We start from the raw sequence: 23,020 nt of genomic DNA on the forward strand, positions 1-23,020 counted from the left end.
TAGAATAATCCAGAACTGGGGATGGTGGGGTGAGGAAAGTATTCTTTGTCAAGAGACCCACATCACGCACAGTGAGAGTAAAAGAACAGGCTGTTTCAGTGGCGAATAGAAGTTGTGGACTAATTTCAAAGCAACGGAAGATTCAAGGATCCGCTATATAAGCGCTCATACTTGGCAAATCGCATTTCTCCGGTTCAGGGCACAGCGAATTCCTCCAGTGCACAGGAAAGACTGCCCTACTAGAGTCAGCTGCGGTGTGGGCACTTTCGCTGACAAGCTTCAACCCTTGAAGTAGGTGGATGCTCCCAGGAGAACCCTAATGTCCGAAGACCACGACGAGTTGGGTCGCGAGAGGGGCGAGACCTCGGGCCACGGGGCGACAAGTGCAGTGTCGCGTCGCTCGCAGGAGCTGGGCGGTGAGGAGCGCCAGGGCGCCAACTTCGCTTTCAGGCCTGAGGGTTCCGCAGGGCGCGCGGTGCTGTCAGTCAACGCCCTCGGCCCGCCCCCGCCGGAGCTCCGCCAATCGTAGCCGGGGGTCGGAGGTGAGACGACGTCGCTGGGTGAGGAAGCGGCGGGGGGGCGGTGGCTAGCGGCCTGGTGCAGCCGCTACCGAGCCTTGCGTCAGGATCCTTGGCCCCGGGACAGCGAAGGGGTGGGGCGGGTCCCGGAGGTGAGTGCGGGATGCAGTCTGCGTGTGGGCGCCGGGAGGGGCCGCTGCGGGCGGAGCGACCCATTGCCCGCCCTCTCTAGCGCACTCCTTGGCTGCGAAGCCCTCCTCCGCGCGCATCAGCTCCCGCGTCCCCAGCCCCGTGCGGAGGGTGCAGCTCCGGGGTCGTGGCCGGGGGCGCAGAGGCCAGGGAGGGGAGGCCCCGGTCGAAGGCGTAGGCAGTACTGGAGCCCTGGGTTGCCACAGCGTCGCAGCTGGGAAACTGGAGGCGAGGCGGGTACCGCCGGGGCGGGACGGGGCGGGGCCGGGAACGAGCATCTCCATCCTCAGTTTCCTCGGCTTGCCGCAGCGCCACTGCTTGGAATCCGGACCTCCACGCGGCCGGGAAAGGCTCCTATCCCCCGGGCACTGCCGCTAACCCGGTGCAGAGCACTTGGCGACGTCTCGCTGCCCGTCTCACGTTTCTCGGCTCATCGCTGCTCTGGGCACCAGCTGCCTCTTGGCAGGCGCTGCTGTCACACGGTGGACTGTTCTGGCCTTACTGAGCTGCCGTTTGGGGACATCAGATTCAGGTCGTATGGGGAGAAAGGAGTGTAATTTTGCAAAGTGTGATATGGAGACCCTGGCCCGTTGCCCATTTCTGCCTGATGTAAGGCCAACTAGGGTGGTGATAAGAAGGGTTCCGAGGCAGGATTTGTGCAACATTTATGTAAAATTGTAAATTTTCTTTGCTTTCCATTATCTACGGAAAAGGGGGATTGTGGCCACATATCTTAAAGATAAAGAATCACACTGCTCTGGTGGGGCTCCCCTCCTCACTGTGGTTAATTATCATTTGGAACATTAGGCTATATTGGAAACTGGCAGGACTCCCAGACCCGGATAATTGTCTGAGTGGAGGCAGCAGCATACAATTTCTCCATAGTGTTTAGGTTCTGCTTTTCTTTTCTTTTCTTTCTTTCTTTTTTTGGTTTCGGTTCACAGTAAAAGGTTCTGCTTTTCTTTGACTTTCTTAGTATTTTTTTTTTTCCCATGTCTATTACCCTCACAGTCTCTGGGGCTGATAGAGTGCTGTTATTTGTTACTGAGAAAGGAAACGAAGGGGTAAATCACAGAAGTGGGGTCGGCTGTCCCTGTTGCCCTGGAATTGGGTAATTCAAACATCATTTTGAAAAGGTCATCCTTTGACCAACTGAAACAAATAACACCCCCTGGTCATTCTCTACTAGTGGTTCTCCTGCTTGGCCGTATGTTGTAATCATTTAGGGACCTTAAAAAAAAGCTGCTTCTTGGGCCTATTCCCACAGATTCTGATTTGATTGTTTGAGTGGGGCCCAGTTATTCATATTCTTAAAAAGCTTCCACGATGATTATTATTGTTCATGCAGGGCTGAAGACTATAACTTCTCAATGTGTTCAATATTTAAAAAATAGCACTTAGTATGGTGTGACTTACATAACTGATTTTATTACTTCTCCACCTGCCATGTAACCTCCATGAATACATGGGGCCCTGCTTTGGAAGAAGGGCAAGGGAAGGTCCAGGTGAGTCAGCACTTTGGGCACGTGGGGTTGGAGGACATGAAGGAGAAGTGGCATCTGTGGAAACAAGTCTTGTAGACTACTGTCCCTGCTTCATCTTTTTTCAAGGATTGACCCCATTTGGTTAACCCATCATTGTTGTGGTCCTGGATGGGTCTCCAGTTCTTCATTCTGTAGATCCTGCCCTGTTTCATGGTCTTACACTGCATCCTATGAAATACAGCTACTCTGCAAAGTTTGAAATATAAGCCTTTAAGTGTAGATATTTTTCCATGTAAATCTGTGCTTTTTGTCTCTTACTGTTCTTCTAAACTATGTATTCTGAACTAAAGTTGCTCTGACTAGTACAATTACATTTATGTGGCTGACAGGTGAGACTATTTAGGATAGAGACTGCCTCAGAAACTGGACAGTTCCCATGCAGTTGTCCTCTAATATGTTGTCTTTGCGGAATGGTTGCCTGAGAACATTAGCTCCCCAGGCAATATAGGTTTGCTGTCTAATTTTCATTGTTTAGTATTGAATTCAGGAATTTCGTTTGTGTTACTGACAATTGTAAATCTAAATGATGTAAACAACCACTTTGTAATTCTCTTGTGAGATGGGGTAGAACCCTAATGGCAATCTAGTATTATTGTCACAGGCCATAATGAAATTAGATTGGCCACTGTGAGTCTTGGATATGGAAGTAGGTTTAATAAAAATTTGGCAGAACACTTCCAACAAATACAGGGTTCCACCTGTAAGGCAGAACATGCATTTAACTTTTTGCTTGTCCTTTGCACATATTAATAAAAATAAAGCATGAATAAGTGGTGGTCTGACATTTGAAAACACGATCACTCAAGTTTAGATTCCTTGAATTATAACTTTTAGATCTGTACAGGTACTTATTTTTTTTCTGTAGAGGAAAACAAGATCATTGAATCATTGAGCTACATAATTATAATAGTTTTTAAGTAAAAAACATTTGGAGCTTTTATCTTTGGTTTCTATTTTTTTCACTTATATTGCTATTTATAAAGTTTTGAACTTCAGCCAAGGTCTGAGAGTGATTTGCCAGTTTGAAGTTAATGTATTTAAATAGACAATTACTATTTCTTATTAGTAAGGAAAAGGAAACATTCCTATCCCCACTCCTTCTACTGTATCATATATAACTCTGCCTGTAAAATTTTACTCTTAATTTCTACTATGTTTTTTTACTTCATTTTCAGTATCTTTAATCTTTGTATCATATACATATTTCCATTGCAGCAAGAAGAATGATATAAAAATGAAAAAAACATTTATGTGTGTTTCAAATGTGGCATGAAGAAAATAAGGACTGCTGGTCAAAATTGCCTCAGTTCAGAATTTCATGCTAGAAGGAAAGGTAGACATAACTTCTAATTTCTAGTTCCAGTAAGCGTCTCTTCTTGGAAAATTTCCAAAAAAGGTAAATTACATTGAATTATATATTTTTACTTTATTGGTTAATCTGAGAAACTTTGGAATCATTCCCTGCCAACACTGTTGTTTTTACTTGATTTTAAGGCTCCTTTCAAATAGCTTTCTTGTTATAATGCGTAGGTGTTTTTTTTTTTTTTTTTTTTTGAGACGGAGTTTCGCTCTTGTTACCCCGGCTGGAGTGCAATGGCGCGATCTCGGCTCACCGCAACCTCCGCCTCCTGGGTTCAGGCAATTCTCCTGCCTCAGCCTCCTGAGTAGCTGGGATTACAGGCACACACCACCATGCCCAGCTAAGTGTTTGTATTTTTAGTAGAGACGGGGTTTCACCATGTTGACCAGCATGGTCTCGATCTCTTGACCTCGTGATCCACCCGCCTCGGCCTCCCAAAGTGCTGGGATTACAGGCTTGAGCCACCGCGCCCAGCCTAATGCGTAGGTTTTATATTTATAAGACAATACCAGAAACCTGTTATATGTTTTTTTTTTAAACTACAGTTACCTTATGCTGTAAAATAGGTTTCTTCTTTCACTTAAAAAAATCTTTCAGTTTAAGTTGAATTGATTTCACATATGATTTAATGCTTTGTTTCTCCTGTGTCTCATCTTTAATTTTTACTTTTAGAAATTGGTCTTATTCTATATTTTATTTTATTTTATTTGAGACAGAGTCTCCCTCTGTTACCCAGGCTGGAGTACATTGGTGTGATCATGATTCACTGTAGCCTCCACCTCCTAGGCTCAAACAATTCTCCTACCTCAGCCTCCTGAGTAGCTGGGACTAAGGTAAGTACCACCATGCCCAGCTAATTATTATTATTTTTTTTTTTTGTAGAGTTGGGGGTCTCACCATCTTGCCTAGGCTAGTCTCAAACTCCTGGTTTCAAGCAATCCTCCTGCCGTGGCCTCCCAAAGTGGTGGGATTACTGGCGTTTGCCACCATGCCTGGCCCAGCTTTATTCTTTGTGTTTTTGATTTTTATTTCGTGGTGAAAAATTGGGACATACAGATAAAGGAGAAAACAAAAACTGCCCAGAGGTGACAACTCTTAAAATTTTAGTGTACATCTTTTCAAAGAGAGGTCTGTCTAGTGTGCCTCACATGACATCTACTTAGGTGCACAAATGGGTCTCTCAAAGGTCGGTGTTCTACCTGCTTACAGCACAAAGTCAGGTCTTTTCCTGGCACGATCCTCCTGAATTATTGTCAGTAGAGGTCTCTAGCTGGGAGGGGCTGCTTGCATTGCTGCCTATAGCCCTGTATTTCTTTCACTTTAGAATCTCTTGCCCTTGGCTTCCTTCTGCATCATTGACAGTGTTGTGTTGCTGCTGCCTGGCTGAACCACGCTAATGTCCGTTAAATGGCTAGTGTCCCCACAACCCATGTCCACACCTGCCTATGGTGCAACTGAATTCCTGTGGAGTACTATCTTTGGTCTTTTCCCTCTCTGGTCATCAGGGAAACCTGTTTTTGTTTTTGTTTTTTTTAATAGACAAGTTTTTGAGAAGGATTTCGACAGCAGAACCACTGGGGCCCTGATGACAGAGTTATCCTCTGTTTTACAGCCAGTTTCTTCCCAGAATTTATAGGCAGTTTGAGGTGGATGAGTGCCTGGATATTGGAGAGGGGAGGTGTTAGGGGGCCAGGGAGTGGAGAAGCACAGTCTTTTGCAGTTCCCGGCATCCCTGTGGAGGTGGCCAGGACTGGTGGATTTATTTTTCCTTAAGAAGGGACTGACATCTTGTCTAATATGAGTGTAAGCTTTTCAAGGGGAATTCCTGGCACTTAGTACAGTGTGTGGTACAGAGTAGGCCTCCATAATTATTTGTTGCATATGTAAAGAACTAAGTACGTTGAACAAATCAGAAAAGTATGATACAGTTCACTAAGTTGCTTTTTCTCTGATATATGGTTTTAAAGAATATATAGTCATAATTGGTATAGCCTAGTTTGAGAGATAAGAAATATAAATGGAGGGTGAGGGTGAAAAAAATACAAATAGAGAGATCAGCTGAGAAGTGAAAATAATAAGTGCTGTGGGAACTCTGAGGATGGAAAGCTTGTTGGAATGTCTCACCCTTGTCTCCTTTGTAAAGCTGATTGGTATTGTCATTGAGGTTGGGAATGATTCAGACAGGTAAGGCAGAGAAGTGAGGGAATGGGGGCTTGCCAGGTCCAACACGAAGCGGAGGGAAGCGTTAACACAGCTGAGCTATTCTGAGATACTCTGAACCATGATTTTCTGCATGATTTTCTGTACCCTTTCTGCCTTTATTTCTGTGTCCTTCCCTCCATGGAAAGCCTCTCTGGGGACAGAATACTAGGACATTTTCTGTTTACTTATCTCAAAATAGCAAGTGGAAAGAGCATTTGAAGTTGTTGCATGAGAGAACACTTAGGCGTGGCTGACTCTGAAATTCCTCTGCCTCTGGCAGATATGATGAAGGCTTTTGGGATCCTGTTACCTATTTTTCAAGGTTGATTTTTCTACCCTCAATCTTCCAGGCAGATGTGAGTCCTCCTGTGCCTTATTACTTAGCTGAGGGAGCATCAGGACCATATAGGTGGTGGGAGAGAGCTGGAAACCCAAAGAATGTGTCCTATCTCCTACCATACTTAGGATTGGTGCTCCTTGTTTTCCAGAGAATGTCGGGGTACTTTGCACTGTATCCCAGAGCTCTTCATGAAAACACAGTTTCCTCTTCATGTTCTTTAAGTGTAATTAATATAGCAGTGTTATATAACTTAAACTAAAGGGGAAGGGAAGTGATATTATTTACTGACATTTCTGTAGAAATTTAAGTTACTTTTATTTCACAGTTTCTGAGTTTGAAGACATACTTCCTTGATTCTCAACAGTCAAAACCTAAATAGGCAATAGGGAAACTTTTATTGTATTTACATAGAAGCCTGCACTGGGAAAGGAGACGTTGTGGAGATTGTCTGGAAATGAAAAGACATTGCTGTGCTCTGGCCCTTTGCTTTCTCCTTGTGACTTTGAGCCTTAGATAAGGTTAAGGAAGAGGAAATGTGATGTTTTTCCTCTCACCCCACTCTAGGCCATTGCAGTTGGTCATGTTCTCTCATCTCCCCTCTTTGAAGGAGTTCTTCGAAGAAAAATGTGCTGCTTGAATCAACTGCAGTCTCTCCGCTACTTAAGAGCTCTTAAGGGTACTAGCAGAATAGAAGCAAATGAAACTGAAAGCTCATCTGCCGCTGAGAAAAACAAAGACATGGAATTTTAAAGAGTGAAGGTAGCCTGGTGTCGGCCATGGGTGATCAAGACACAGCCAGACAATGTGGACCAATTTCTTCAAACTACGGCTTTTCTGCTGTCTGCTTGCTGTGTTGATGGTGGTGGTGCTGGTCATCAATGTTACTCAGGTAGAGGTAAGTACCCAGTATAATCCCTCATAACTAAGGAAGCCCAGTCTGGGGACTTGGGCCTAACCAGCCTGGGAAAATGTTGGTTATCAGAAGCTTATCCTAGTTACAGTTCTTGTTTTCATTTATTCAATAAGTATTTAAGTACCTACAATGGTTATATACTGGGCTAGTCACTGAGGGTATAGTGAAGCCATTTCTTCACTTACGGGCCTTCAATTCTAGAACTCACATTGTCAGTGTGCATGGAAGAAAATAATAAGTAATAATCACATAATAATCATAGTGATGGCCAGGCACAGTGGCCTGTAATCCCAGCACTTTGGGAGGCTGAGGTGGGTGGATCATGAGGTCAAGATATCAAGACCATCGTGGCCAACATAGTGAAAACCCGTCTCTACTAAAAATACAAAAATTAGTTGGGCCTGGTGGCGTATGCTTGTAGTCCCAGCTACTCAGGAGGCTTAAGCAAGAGAATTGCTTAAACCCAGGAAGCAGAGGTTGCGTTGAGCCTGGATTGCGCCACTGCACTCCAGCCTGGGTGATGGAGTGAGACTCTGTCTTAAAAAAAAAAAAGTAATGATAAATGGAGATTGTGAAAAGTACAATAAGGAAAGAGAGCTATTCTAGGACAGCTTTAGAGTGATGAAGGAAAAGCCTCTTCAAGGAGGGCACCTTTTAGTCGACACATGGAAAAAAGCTGAAGGAGTATTTCAAGGGAGGGAGAGGATGGATCTGTTTTGAAGATTGCTAGATGGCACTTAGGGGTGGGGACCATGTCTTACTGAATCCCTCACAAGGGCCTGGCACTGAGAAGGGTCTTAGTAGTGCTCCACCTTCCTTGCCCCCAGACGCAGCATGAACTCATATAACCAAAACTTATGGAGGAGTTCTGGGTAAAAGCATGCTTTCCTTTTGTTTTGTTGGCTTGTGGTACTTCTCAGATTACATATCCAACTTAATTATGGCATTTCTTTTCTTATTAGGAGTAGCATAAGATTCTCTAAAAGCTAAGCCATAGGCTTTAAAAAATATTTCTCCTGCTGGAACCAACTTTGTGGTTTTTAGCAGAACACCTAGTCTCACTATGAAATGGGCACACTAAGGTCCTACAGGTCGTTTTCTATGCATATGCAATGAGTAAAACTTGTTAGGTACTTTGGAGAATGTGAAGTAATTCTGTTAAAGACTTCCTATTGGAAATAGCTTAAGGCATAAAAGATAGGTATTTCTTTTTGTTTTTCTTTGCTTAAACTGTTCTTGCATGTTTTACTATATAAGGTAGTAACCAATTCTACATCAGTAGTTCTTTTACCTGGTAGCTGTTGATGATGTGTCTAGGTATTTTAGAAACTCCTTAAAAAATTTTTTTTTGTGATAAATATACATAACAGAATTTGTAATTTTAACCACTTTTAAGTGTACAATTGAGTAGCATTGAGTACATTTATATTGTTGTGCAACCACCTCCACCATCTATGTCTAGAACTTTTTCATCTTCGCAAACTGCAACTCTTTACCCATTAAACAGTGATTACCTAGGCCAGGCACAGTGGCTCATGCCTGTAATACCAGCACTTTGGGAGGCTGAGGCAGGAGGATCACTTTAGGTCATGAATTCAAAACCAGCCTGGTCAAGGTGGTGAAAGCCTGTCTCTACTAAAAATACAAAAATTAGCTGAGCATGGTAGTGCACGCCTGTAATCCCAGCTGTTCGGGAAGCTGAATCATGAGAATTGCTTGGACCTGGGAGGCAGAGGTTGTGGTGAGCTGAGATTGAACCACTGCACTCCAGCTTGGGTGACAGAGAGAGACTGTCTCAAAACAAAAACAAAAACAAAAACCCAATGACAAGAAAAAACAATGATTACCCATTCCTCCCTATCCGCTGCTCCTTGGCATATACTGTTCTTTCTGTCTCTTTGAACTCAATGACGCTAAGTACCTCATATAAGTGGAATCATATGGTATTTGTCTTTTTTTTGAGACATAGTGTCGCTCTGTTGCCCAGGCTGGAGTACAGTGGCATGATCTTGGCTCACTGCAACCTCTGCCTCCTGGATTCAAGTGATTCTCATACCTCAGCCTTCCAAGTAGCTGGGATTATAGGCATGTGCCACCATGCCCAGCTAATTGTTGTATTTTTAGTAGAGATGGGGTTATGCCGTGTTGACCAGGCTGGTCTTGAATTCCTGGCCTCAAGCAATTCGCCTATCTTGGCCTTCCAAAGTGTTGGGATCAGAGGTATGAGCCACCAAGCCTGGCCTGGTATTTGTCTTTTTGTGATTGGCTTATTTCTGTTAGCATAATGTCCCCAAGGTTTACTTATGTAGCGTGTATCAGAATTTCTTTTATTTTTAAGACTGAGTAATACTTCTCCTGTCTACACATAGATGGAGGAATACTATTCAACCTTACAAAGGAAGGCGATGCATGCTACAATGTGTACATACATACCACATTTTGTTTATCTGTTCATCTGTTCATCTGTTGTTAGACGTTTGGGTTGTTTCTACCTATTGGCTATTGTGAATAACAACTATTTCTTCAAGACTCTGCTTTTAATTCTTTGGGATATGTACCCACAAATGGAATTGCTGGATCATATGGTAATTTTAATTTTTTGAGGAACCACCATACTGTTTTCCATAATAGCTGCATTATTTATTTATTTTTTTCCAGGAACATGTGCACTTTATTGAACACAACTGTGGAAAAGTGTGTGAGGGGTAAAGGGCTGATACAGGATCGTCTGGGGGCAGGGCGAGGAATGGAAGCTGGAGTACCTGGGAGACAGGTCACGGGCAGAGCCCCTGGCTGGGATGATTCCTCTGATATACTGATAGGCTTGCAGAATCAGTATTGGGATGATGATCAGCAGATTGGTCGTGATGATGCCCAAAATCAGGGCCCAGATGTTCAGGCACTTGGCGGTGGAAGCGTAGGCCTGGGCCCCGGTCAGGTCGCCAACCATCTTCTTGTCCCTAGACTTCACGGAGTAGGCGAACGCTATGAAGCCCAGGCAGCAGGAGTTCACGAAGAGGGTGTTGAACAGGGACCAGACGACGTGGTCGGGCACGGAGGTCTCGCTTCGGATGTGGATCACGGTGGATGTCGGGGGCACAGGGTTGTGGGGCGCCCCCAGCGCAGCCACCTCATGTTCCTCCTTCAGCATCTCATAGTTCGGGGGACGGCTGGTGCTGGTGGGAGTGAAGAAGCTTTGGACGGTGTGGTTCATGGTGTCCAGGGAAGACGGGCTGTGGTTGGGTAGCTGGGATACTCAGCTGCATTATTTTTTATCCTCATCAGCAGTACACAAGGGTTCCAGTTTCTTTGCGTCCTCGCCAGTACTTGTTACTTCTTTTGTAGTAGCCTTCTTCATGGGTGTAAGATCCCGTAGTTTTAATTTGTATTGCCATAATGATTAATAAATGATGTTCAGGCATCTCTCTATGTGCTTTTGGAGCAATATCTATTCAATTCCTGTACCCATTGTTTAATGGAGTTCTTTGTTTTTTATTGTTGTTGAGTTGTAGGAGTTCTTTATATATTCTGGATATTCACTCCTTATCTCCTGATCAGTCTGACCAGAGGTTTGTGTTTTATTGATCTTTTTGAAGAATCAGCTTTTGGTTTCATTATTTTTCTGTATTTTTTCTGTTTCCTGTTGGGTCAATTTCCATTCTGATCTTTATTGTTTCCCTTCTTCTGTTTCCTTTGGATTTAAATGTCTCTTTCTAGTTTCTTAAAGTGGTAGCTAAAGTCGTTGTTTTGAGATCTTTCTTCTCTAATTAAATGTTTAATGCTATAAATTTTCTTCTATGAGACTGGGTGTGGTGGCTTATGCCTGTAATCCTGGCACTTTGGGAGAGTGAGATGGGAGGATCACTTGCGGCCAGAAATTTGAGACCACCCTGGGCAACATAGTGAGACCCCAGTCGCTACAAAAAATTTTTAAAAATTAACTAGGTATAATGGTGTGTGCCTATAATCCTAGCTGCTTGGGAAGCTGAGACAGGATAATCCCATGAGCCCTGGAGTTTAAGATTATGGTTAGCTATGATCATATCACTGCACTTCAGCTTGGGCAACAGAGTGAGACCCTGTCTCTAAAAAATAATAAAAAAATTTATTTCTATATACTGCTCTAGTGTATACCACACATTTAGATATGGTTTCTTCTCATTTTCATTTTCGTTCAGCTGAACTACATTCTAATTTTCGTTTTTCTTTTCTTTAACCCATGTGTTATTTAAGTTTTCTTTTTTTTTTTTTAGACAAGTTTTCACTCTGTCACCCAGGCTGGAGTGCAGTGGCATGCTCATGGCTCACTGCAGCTACAGGCTTTGGGCTCAAGTGATCTTCCCACCTCACCCTCCCAAGTAACTGGGACTACAGGTGTCTGCCACCATACCCAGCTGATTTTTTATGTTTTTGCAGAGATGGGGTCTCGCTCTGTGGTCCAGCTTGTCTCAAACTTCTAGACTCAAGCAATCTTCCTGCCTAAGCCTCCCAAAGTGCTGCAATTACAGGTGTGAGTCACTACATCCAGCCCCATGTATTATTCAGAAGTGTTATTTAACTTTCAAATATTTGGATATTTTGCAAATACCTTTCTGTTATTGATTCCTGATTTAGTTCCCCTGAGAACATACTTGGTATGACTTGAATTCTTTTGAAACATTATTGAGATTTGTTTATGGCACAGAATATGGTCTACTTTGGTATATAGTCTATGTGTACTGGAAAGGAATGCATTCTACTATTACTGTATAGAGTATTCTATATATATCAGTTAGATCCACATGGTTCATGGTGTTGGTCGTCTTCTGTGTATCCTTACTATTTTCTGCTCTGTCAGTTATTGAAAGGAGAATATTGAAATCTCTGACTATAATTGTGAATATGTCTATTTCACCTTGCATTTCTATCAGTTTTCACTTCATGTGTTGTGAAGTTCTGTTCTTAGGTACTGAATATTTAGAATTGTTGTGTCCTCTTGATGAATTCAGTTGCTTTATCATCACAAATTGGCGTTCTTCATCCTTGGTAAAATTCTTTGCTCTGAAATGTACTGTGTATGATATTATATAACCACTCTAGCTTTCCTTTGTTTGCTGTTAGCAAGTATATCTTTTTCCATCATTTTGGTATTATTTTTTATTGTTTTTGAGACAGAGTAATGCTCTGTTGCCCAGGCTGGAATGCAGTGGCACAATCATGACTCACCACAGCCTTTGTCTCCCATGCTCAAGCAGTCCTTCCCACGCAGCCCTTCCCACTCAGCCTCCTGAGTAGCTGGGACTACAGGTGTGTGCCACTGTGCCTGGCTAATTTTTTGTATTTTCTTTTTAGATACGGGTTTTGCCATGTTGCCCAGGCTGGTCTTGAACTCTTGGGCTCAAGTGATCCTGCTGCCTTAGCCTTCCAAAGTGCTTGGATTACAGGTTGAGTCACCACATCCAGCCAGTTTACTATTTTTTAAACCTATTTGTATTTTTATATTTATTTATTTATTGTATTTTTAAAAACTTTTATTTTAGGTTTGAGGGTACATGTGAAGGTTTGTTACATAGGAGGCATATGTCACAGGGGTTTGTGTACATATTGTTTCATAACCTAGGTATTAAGCCTGGTACCCTCTCTGCTTCTCTCCCTCCCCCCACTCTTCCCCCTCAAGTAAACCCCTGTTGTTTCTTTGTGTTCATAAGTTCTTACCATTTAGTTCCCAGTTATAAGTGAGAACATGCAGTATTTGGTTTTCTGTTCCTGTGTTAGTTTGCTAAGGATAATAGCCTCCAACTCCATTCATGTTCCCACAAAAAAAACATGATCTTGTTCTTTCTTATGGCAGTATAGTATTCCATGCTATATATGTAATATAAGATTTTCTATTTCATATGGAATATAAGATTTTCATTATCCAATCTGTTATTGATAGGCATTTAGGTTGATTCCATGTCTTTGCCGTTGTGAGTAGTGCTGCAGTGAACATTCACATACATATGTCTTTCTGGTGGAATGATTTATATTCCACTGGGTATATACCCAGTAATAAGATTGCTGGGTGGAATGGTAGTTCTGTTTTTAGGTCTTTGAGGAAATGCCATACTGCTTTCCACAATGGTTGAACTAATTTACACTCCCACCAACTGTGTATATGTGTTCCCTTTCCTCTTCAACCTTGCCAGCATCTGTTACTTTTTCACTTTTTAATAATAGCTATTCTGACTGGTGTGAGATCTCACTGTGGTTTTGATTTGTATTTCTCTAATGATCAGTGATGTTGACCTTTTTTTAAATATGCTCTTTGGCTGTATGTATGTCTTCTTTTGAGAAGTTTCTGTTCATGTCCTTTGCCCACTTTTTAATGTTTTTTTTTTCTCTTGTAAATTTGTTTAAGTTCCTTACAGATGCCGGAATTAGACCTTTGTCAGATGCATAGTTTGCAAATATTTTCTCCCATTATGCAGGTTTTCTGTTTACTTTGTTGATATTTCCTTTTGCTGTGTATAAGCTCTTAAATTTAATTAGATCCTACTTGTCAATTTCTGCTTTTGTTACAATTGCTTTTGGTGTCTCTGTCATGAAATCTTTGCCCATTTGTCCAAGATGGTATTGCCTAGGTTGTCTTCTAGTGTTTTTACAGTTTTGGATTTTACATTTAAATTTTTAATCCATCTTGAGTTGATTTTTGTATATAGTGGAAGGAAGGAGTCAGTTTCAATGTTTTGCATATGACTAGTCAATTATTCCAGTACCAGTATAATTTTCCTCATTGCCTGTTTTTGTCAGCTTTCTTGAAGATCAGAAGATGCTTGTAGATGTGTGGCCTTATTTCTGGATTCTCTCTTCTGTTTTGTTGGTCTCTGTGCCTGTTTTTGTACCAGTACCATGCTCTTTTGGTTACTGTAGCCTTGTAGTATAATTTGAAGTTGGGTAACATGATGACTTTAGCTTTGTTCTTTTTTGCTTAGGATTGCCTTGGCTATTCAGACTCTTTTTGGCTCCATATACATTTAAAAATAGCTTTTTCTGGTTTTGTGAAGAATGTTGTCGATAGTTTGATAGGAATAGCATTGAATCTGTAAATTGCTTTGGGTAGTGTAGCCATTTTAATGATATTGATTCTTTTTATCCATGAGCATGGAATGTTTTTCCATTTGTGTCTTCTCTGATTTCGTTGAGCAGTGTTTTGTAATTCTCATTTTAGAGCTCTTTTACCTCCCTTGTTAGCTGTATTCATGACGATTTTATTCTTTTTGTGGCAACTGTGAATGGGATTGCCTTTCCGATTTGGCTCTTGGTTTGGCTATTGTTGATGTATAGGAATGCTAATGATTTTTGTACATTGTTTTTGTATTATGAAATTTTGCTGAAGTTTTTTTTTTTTTTTTTAGGGAGGAAGGCAGGAAGGGAGGGAAGAAGGGGGGAGGGAGGGAGGGAAGGAGGGAGGGAAGGGAAGGAAGGAAATCAAGCAATGAGAGAGACATTGCCGACCTGTATCTAAAGGTTTACAAGTTGATTTCTTTTTTTTTGAGAGAAGGAAAGAAAAAAAAATAAGTAAAGGAAAGGAAGAAAGAGGAAGAGAAAGAGGGAGAGTAAACGGAAATATTGCTTTATTCTGAAAAAAATTGGGTATTAATAATGACCAATCAATGTTTCATTTAAACTTATGAGTAGGTGTGATGTGGTATTGACAAGAATGTATATTTTGTGTATTTGAAGCGGGGAGCTCTATAAATATTTATTAAGTTTACTTGTTCCGGATCTGAGTTCGAGTCCTTGATATCCTTAATAATTTTCTGTCTCATTGAGTCTAAGTCTCTATGTATCTGGGTGTTAGGATCGTTAGTTCTTGTTGTTGCATTGATCCTTTTACCACTATATCTTTGTTGCTTTAAAATCTATTTTATCCAATACGAGAATTGCAACTCCTGCTTTTTATTTATTTATTTATTTATTTTTGCTCTCCATTTGGTTGGTAAATCTTTCTCCATCCCTTTGTTTTGAGTCTTTGTGTATCCTTGCATGTGAAACAGGTCTGGATGTAACATGCCATTGGGTTTTGGCTGTGTCTTTTGATTGGGGGATTTAGTCGATTTAAATTTAGGGTTACTGCCATTTGATGTTAACTGGCTGTTTTATCCATTCGTTGGTATAAATTCTTCTTTATGTTGGTGCTCTTTACTTTTTGGTATATTTTTAGAAAAGCTAATACTGGTTGTTTCTTTCTGTGTGTAATGCTTCTTTCAGAAGCTCTTGTAAAGCAGGCCTGGTGGTAATAAAATCTCTGAGTTCTTGCTTGTTCATAAAAGATTTTATTTTTCCTTCAGTTGTGAAGTTTAGTTTGGCTGGATATGAAATTCTGGCCTGAAGGTTCTGTTCTTTGAGGATGTTGAATATTGGCCCCCACTCTCTTCTGGCCTGTAGAGTTTCTGCTGAGAGATCTGCTGTAAGTCTGATAGGCTTGCCTTTGTGGGTAACCTGACCTTTCTCTCTGGCTGCCCTTAGTATTTTCTCCTTTGTTTCAACCCTGGTGAATCTAACAATTATGTGCCTTGGGGTTCCTCTTCTTGAGGAATATCTTTGTGGTATTCTCTGTATTACCTGGGGTTGAATATTGACCTGCTTTGCTAGTTTAGGAAAATTTTCCTGAATAATATCCTGAAGGGTATTTTCCAGCTTGGATTCATTCTCTCCGTCGCATTCAGGTACACCTATCAAACGTAAATTTGGTCTTTTCACATAGTCCCACATTTCTTGGAGACTTTGCTCATTCCTTTTTAATCCTTTTTTCTCTAATCTTTTCTTCACGTTTTATTTCATTAAGTTGGACTTTGACCTCTGATATCCCTTCTTCTGCTTGAACAATTCGAGTGTTTAAACCTGTGCCTACTTCTCGGAGTTCCTGTATTGTATTCTTCAGTTCCATTAATTCACTCATACTCCTCTCTAAGTTGTCTATTCTCAATAGGATTTAATCAAACCTCTTTTCAAAGTTCCTAGTTTCTTTACGTTGGGCTACAACATGTTCTTTTAACTCACCAAAGTTTGTTATTATCCATTCCTTGAAGAGTACTTCTGTCATCGGGATGCGCTCGTTCTCCATCAAGCCTTGTTCCATTGTTGATGTGGAACTGTGATCATCTTTAGAGGGAGAGGCGTTCTGACTTTGAGTATTCTCAGCTTTTTTACGCTGGTTTCTTCCCATCATTGTAAATTTATCCTCCTGTCGTCTTTGAATTTACCAACTTTCAGATTAGGTCTCTTGAGTGGACGTCCAGGTTGTTAGTTCCCAGGGCCAGAGCAGTGGCGTTAAAACTGATGGTGCTTTTTTTCCTAGGATTCTCCTGTCCGGCTTCCTTCTTGTGTTCGTAGTAGGCAACTCTGCCTTCTCGGGGCTCCAAACCTCGGTCAGAAGGGGAACCGGTCCCGTTTACTCTGCGCTGAGCGCTGCCGCGCCTAGGTGCCGTCACAGCCGCTGCGCGGGGCTCTGGTGTTGTGCTGGGGGCCCTTGTGGGTCCTCCAAACCTGTTTACTCTGCTCCGAGAGCTGCCTCGCTGAGGTGCTGGCGGAACAGCTGCGCCGGCCACGAGAGTCGAGCTGGTGAGCCCTGTGATTCCTCCACTGGGGATCTTCTGCTCCGCGAGCGACCAGAATTTGTATGAAAGTGTGGTGTCCTCTAGTTCTCTCCGCCTTCACTGAGAGCTGCAATCCCGGGATGTTAGCGATTGGCCATCTTGGATCGTTCCCCCTGAAGTTGTTTATTAACTGGAGGAGCTTTTGGGCTGAGACTATGGGGTTTTCTAGATATAGAATCATGTCATCTGCAAACAGAGATAGTTTGACTTCCTCTCTTCCTATTTGGATGCCCTTTGTTTCTTTCTCTTGCCTGATTGCTCTGGCTAGAACTTCCAGTACTATGTTGAATATAAGTGGTGAGAGGTGACATCCTTTTCTTGTGCTGGTTTTCAAGGGAAATGCTTCCAGCTTTTGGCCATTCATATGATGCTGTCCATGGTGTTTTTATATTTAGAGCAGGTGTCATCTAGCTAGCGTGTAATTGGATCTTGTTTATTATCCAATCTGACAGTCTTTGCCTTTAGTTGAGGTGCTTAGCCTGTTTACATTTAATATATGTTTTGAAAGTATTATGGTTACATCTACCATTTTGCTGTTTGTTTTGTATTTATCCCACATCTTCTTTATTCCTTTTTTCCTTTTTTTTGTGCCCCCTTTTTTTCATATTAATTGACAAGGAAGGTTTTTTTTTTTTCTGGGCTTTTCCAGTCTGGCTGGTAAGAAGTACTATTTCTGTATAAACCTAGGTTATTGTCACGTTTTTTCCCTCTCAGGTAGTTATTTACCCAGCCTCCAGTAGTTTTCTTGTACACATATGCTCATCATCACTCTGTTGAATACTTGAGTGGGACTCTCTGTAATGTCCTGAGTTATTTTCTGCACAGTTCTGCTTTCCTGTGAATTATAATCACCATGATTTTTAAGACTTTCAGCCTCATCTCCTTGCCTTGGGTAGTTTGCCATGCTCCACCAGGGTTCCTCTCCCTGTGCTGCCGCCTGGAAGCTCTCTCAAGATCTAAGCAAAGGACAGTCATAGGGCTCACCTCATTTGTTTACTGTCTCTCAGGCATCACTGTGTTTTATTGCCTGATGCCTAGTGTCTGGAAAACCATTGTTTTATGTATTTTGGCTTTTTTTTTTCCTTGAGTTGTTTCATGTGGGAGGCTAAATCACATTACTCTTTCTCTATCTTGGCTGAAAGTGGAAGTTTGAGGGACTTGAATTTGAGGAGAAAGAGAATATAGAGAAGCTGAAGAGGAGGAGAGGATGAGATATACAGCACAGATGGAACATATAACCTTCTATAGGACAAGGAACATGAGTATATTGTGAGTATTCTTGTTATTTTATTAAGTATATAGGAGGAGCCATGTTCCTTCCTCTGACCTAAGAGGGAAAGAAAGCTGTTATGATGGTTGGCAATGCAGGTACATTTGCTGCCAGAGAGTAGGACATTCGGGGATTTTCTGGCTGTGAAGGAGATGGAAGATAGAAGGAGGGTGGAGCCCTGGAGGTTTGTGTACAGGGGTTTGAACTAATGATTTTCTAGATGGAGTTTGAAATAATGGATGTCTAGATGGAGTAGGATGGCAGAGAGAAAATAAATTTCAAGACCTTAAGTGTGCATGGCACTCACCTGCATTGGTTTTGTGAGTGTGTATGCTAATTTTATCATATTCAACAGACTAAGTATTATAATAGAGAAAAAAAAATAGTTGTGTAGGTCTTGGGTAGAGGAGGAGGAAGGTAAAGGGAGAGACAGACTTGAGAGGGTAGGCTACAGTCCCGCAACAGTAATAACAGGGGCCAGTTGTGGTAGCTCACACCTATAATCCCAACACTTTGGGAGGCCCAGGCGGGCAGATCATGAGGTCAGGAGATCGAGACTATCCTGACCAACATGGTGAAATCCCGTCTCCACTAAAAAAAAAAAAAAAAAAAAAATATATATATATATATATATATAATTAGCCAGGCATGGTGGCATGCTCCTGTAGTTCCAGCTATTTGGGAGGCTGAGGCAGAAGAATCACTTGAACCTGTGAGGCAGAGGTTGTAGTGAGTCGAGATTGCACCATTGCATTCCAGCCTGGTGCCAGAGCAAAACTCTGTCTCAAAAAATACCCAATAAACAAAAGTCAGGGAGGAATGTTAGAAAATTCCCCTTTTGTTCTGCTTTAGTTCTTGGAAACTTCTGTACTTAATGCCAGTTAAACGCTCTAATTATCTGAACAAACTAACTCTTCTCTACTGAATGTAGAAGGGAGGTATCAATATTGAATAAACAGCTCTGATATTGAAAATCAGATTCTTTTAGTGGAGTGACCTGTAAGCATTTTCACCTGTCTAAAGAGGTCATCTTGTCCAGCATGATACTATTGTCATGAATTTTAAGCCATTTATTACTATGATGATCATGGATAAAGAAGCTTAGAGTAAATGGGGAAAAGACTCTGAAATTTGGCAGTCTCTCACTCCCTAATTCCTTTCTATCCTATGCTGCTGATCTCACTATACTCTTTTTATGATTGGAGTATATGATCATTTTCTAAAAATCAGACTCAATTTTAATTAAAAATATTACATTAGTTGGGCACAATGACTCATGCCTGGATTCCCAGCACATTGGAAGGCCCAAGTGGGCAGATTACCTGAGGTCAGTAGTTTGAGACCAGCCTGGTCAACATGGTGAAACCCCGCCTCCATTAAAAGTACAAAAATTAGCCGGGCATAGTAGTGATGCCTGTAATCCCAGCTACTTGGGAGACTGAGACATGGGAATCCCTTGAACCTAGGTGGTGGAAGTTGCACTGAGCTGAGATTGCACCATTGCACTTCAGCCTGGGCGACAAAGTGAGACTCCATCTTAAAAAACAAACAAACCCATAATATGAGAAAGAGGTATTTGTATCAATATCTAGCAAAAGATTGGAGGGAGAATTGCAGTCTTTTACTTCTCTGATGAGCTCTCATTGAGCAAGGCCTGTATTTTTTTCTTTTGCCTTATTCATTGATATTTTAGATATGTATTATAACACCTGTGTATTGGGGCTTTGGGCTTCAAGTAAAAGACACCTGATTCAAGCTAATGATAATATGTATTACTCATTTGAATAGAAGTCAGTAGATAGGTTGGGCATAATTCTTTTGGGAACCAGCCTTTGTTTGTCTGTAAGCCTCTTAACTGTGCCTTCTTTTGTGTTATCTTTTATCTATGGCATCCTCCTTCATGGTTGATTGTAGGATGGCTGCCAGAGCAATAGGGTGGTTGTTTTCTTGTACATGTCCACCTGAAGAAATAGTTGTTCTCTTGAAACCATCTCAAGATACTACTTGCTGTGGCTCATGCCTGTAATCCCAGCACTTTGAAAGGCTGAGGCAGGCAGATCACCTGAGGTCAGGAGTTTGAGACCAGCCTGGCCAATGTGGCAAAACCCCATCTACAAAAAATTAGCTGGATGTGGTGACATGCACCTGTAATTCCAGCTACTCGGGAGCCTGAGGCAGGAGAATTGCTTGAACCTGAGAGGAGAAGGTTGCAGTGAGCTGAGATTGTGTCACTGCACTCCAGCCTGGGCGACAGAGCAAGACTCCCATCTCAAAAAAAAAAAAAAAAAAAAAAGATATTAATTGTGTTTTTTCATTTGCAAGTTAAATTCAAATAGCTGTTACCAGGGGGATTAGCGGTCCCTGGATTTGGCTGCATGTAAGCATAAGCCTCCAGCAACCTCTTCTGATTCTCATAGTCCAGAATTGGGTCACATGCCCATTCTGAACCAGCCTTTTACCTGAGACTACCCCTCCATCAGTTAGGCCCACCCTTGAGCTGACAGGTCAGCTAACAGCATTGCTGTGGTTCAGTAGGCCAGGAGTGAAATGGTTGTGGGACAGGCAGTCGCCATGTTCACTTCAGCCCATAGGTTATGACGGCTTGAGGAGTGAGCCACTTGTTTGCTGTTTCCTCGTAGCCCTAAACCTAAAAAGATCGCAGGTGTGAAGTTGCCCCTATCTTTAGGAAAATTAAGCAAATTGACATTTTCACATTTTTTTCATTTTCAAGTAAAATGCAGGGGAATTACCACCCAATGTTTGGTGATTTCTGGATTGGGTTGCATGTGTCAGTCAGTCGGCCTTGGAGAATTGGTGTGGCTACCCAGGGAACAAGAGTGAGAGTGAGAGAGGAATTAGGAAGAGGAGGTATGCTGTGAGTACATGGTGCATGATTTGGTCCTTAATGGTGTGTCACAGACTTACAGCAGCTAAACAGGAGAGGGTGGCTGGAACATTTCCTGAAAGGTAATCAGTAAGGTAATAAAGAGAATTTTTCAGTCAGTTTTGTTTTCCCCATGCCACTTTTTAAATGAACAAATACTACCATGTACCGCTTTAAAATGAAGGCTCCTAAATGAGATCCTTTAAAATGAAAATGTGTATATATTAGTAGAAAATGGGAGGGGAAAAATACAGAATCTAAGAAGAGAATTAAACATTATTGTATTTTGAGATTATTTTTACCTTATGTAGGATTTTGAAGAGGTTTGTCATAGGTGGGGAGCCTGAGGCCTTGCTAAGTGTTTTGCTAGAAACAGGGAAGTGCTATTGCTATTGAGAGAGAGACTTGGTTTTGCTTTGCTGTTGTTTGTTCCCTGCAGTTTAATTGCATAATGTAAGATATAGTTTTCTACATTTTAGGTAGATTAGTTATAGGCCTCAGGTTAGGTCTGTAACTTTTTTCCTGCTTGTTTGTTCCTCTGTCCTGTTTACTAATAAAATAACTCATGGAATATATAGACATTTCAAAGAATAGAGAATGGTATTAAGCACACAATTGGATCCCTCCCCATTCTTTACTCTGAGTGAATGTAATTGCTTATTTTTAATTATTTGGGTAGTTAGCGCTAATTATACATTACGTACTTGTATCTTGATTTGTAAACTTTATGAGGTATGTCCCAACTTGTTCACATGAGGTAGTGTAGCCTGGGTGGTTAAGAAAACAGGCCTCACTTCAGACAGCTTGGCTTCTAATCCTTTGCTGCTTCTAATCTGGATGGCCTTGAGCAAATTGTTAGCTATTTGTTGTCTCAGTTTCCTTGTCTATAAAATGGATATAATAACAGGACTTATCACATGTGATAATTTGAACATTGAATTTAAAGATTCATGGTTACTCTTTCCAAGAGTATCCATAACATAAGGGCTCACAGTAAATATTGGCTGTTTCTGCTTACCGAATTTTTCTTTTTCTTTTTTTTAAGCACAGAGTCTTACTCTGTTGCCTAGGCTGTTGTCATTGCTCCCTGTAACCTCGAACTCTTGGGTTCAAGCAGTCCTCATATATATATTAAAATAAATAAATAAATAAATGTGTGTGTGTGTGTATATATATATATAAAATAATTATTATTTTCCTTTTTTTAAGTTTTTGAGACAGAGTCTTATTCTGTTGCCCAGGCTGGAGTTCAGTGGCATGATCTCAGTGCACTGCAACCTCTGCCTCCTGGGTTGAAGCAATTCTTGTGCCTCAGTCTTCTGAGTAGCTGAGATTACAGGCATGCACCACCACACCCAGCTAATTTTTTGTACTTTTAGTAGAGACGGGGTTTCACTATGTTGCCCAGGCAGGTCTCAAACTCTTGAGCTCAAGCAATCCTGATTCACCCACCTCTGCCTCCCAAAGTGCTGGCATGTACCACGGTACCTAGCCTAGTTTTAATTTATATTTATTTATTTGTTAGAGACAAGGTCTTGCTCTGTTGCCCACGCTGGAGTTGAGTGGTGGGATCATAGCTCACTATAATCTGGAGTTCCTGGGTTCAGTAGTACTCCCAGCTCAGCCTATGATGTAGCTAGGACTACAAGCATGTGCCACCATGCTTGGCTAACTTTTTAAAGATTTCTTGTAGAGCTGAGTTCTTGCTATATTGCCCAGGCTGGTCTTGAACTCCTGGCCTCAAGCAGTCCTTCTGCCTCAGCCTTCCAAAGTGTTAGAATTACAAGCATGAGCCACTACACCTGACCTACTACTGTTAACATAATGAAAGATAAGATCTCTGCTTACTTCATTCTTTTTCCACAATTTGTAAAATTAATTTTATTTATATATATAACATAAAATAATGTATTTAGACCTTTTATTTCCCCAACAGCATGAGATAACATAACTTCCTACTGTAAGTGATGAAGAAAGCATGCCTTTGTTCTTTTATATTTGTTTTCCACTAGTTATAATATTACTTTTGCATCATTAGGTGCATTCTTTATGGAATGTGGCCTTCAAGGAATTAGTCCATTTCATCTGGATTATCAAATTTGTGGACATAGAGTTGTTAATAATATTCCTTTATCCCTTTAATGTCCATGGGATCTGTAGTGATGGCTGCTCTCTCATTT

The 23,020-nt window shown here is 41.5% G+C and overlaps 1 protein-coding gene, 1 long non-coding RNA gene and 1 pseudogene across 16 annotated transcripts in view; 1 reads left to right on the forward strand and 2 right to left on the reverse strand.

Moving 5' to 3' along the window:
* The window catches only part of LOC144579612 (uncharacterized), an 11,649-nt gene extending 11,195 nt beyond the window's left edge, over positions 1–454 (reverse strand). The window contains exon 1 of the long non-coding RNA XR_013527703.1: positions 172–454. This is a non-coding gene — a long non-coding RNA (uncharacterized LOC144579612). The remainder of the gene's footprint in view (positions 1–171) is intronic.
* Positions 455–573: 119 nt separating this feature from the next.
* The window catches only part of NXPE3 (neurexophilin and PC-esterase domain family member 3), a 43,848-nt gene continuing 21,401 nt past the window's right edge, over positions 574–23,020 (forward strand). The window contains exons 1-6 of one of the 15 annotated variants that reach the window (XM_078352252.1): positions 574–670; positions 998–1,239; positions 2,056–2,212; positions 3,467–3,647; positions 4,328–4,444; positions 6,761–7,048. In XM_078352252.1, the coding sequence (XP_078208378.1) occupies positions 6,956–7,048 (93 nt within the window). In that variant the 5' untranslated portion in view covers positions 574–670; positions 998–1,239; positions 2,056–2,212; ... (1 more) ...; positions 4,328–4,444; positions 6,761–6,955. Of the gene's footprint in view, positions 671–997; positions 2,213–3,466; positions 3,648–4,323; positions 4,445–6,760; positions 7,049–11,482; positions 11,575–23,020 lie in introns of all 15 variants that reach the window. The other 14 variants (XM_078352251.1, XM_078352256.1, XM_078352257.1 and 11 more) reach the window with 14 other exon arrangements.
* On the reverse strand, positions 9,738–10,280 carry LOC103788419 (interferon-induced transmembrane protein 3 pseudogene; annotated as a pseudogene).

The sequence above is a fragment of the Callithrix jacchus genome, chromosome 15 (assembly GCF_049354715.1).
Source record: "Callithrix jacchus isolate 240 chromosome 15, calJac240_pri, whole genome shotgun sequence".
Lineage (NCBI taxonomy): Eukaryota > Metazoa > Chordata > Mammalia > Primates > Cebidae > Callithrix > Callithrix jacchus.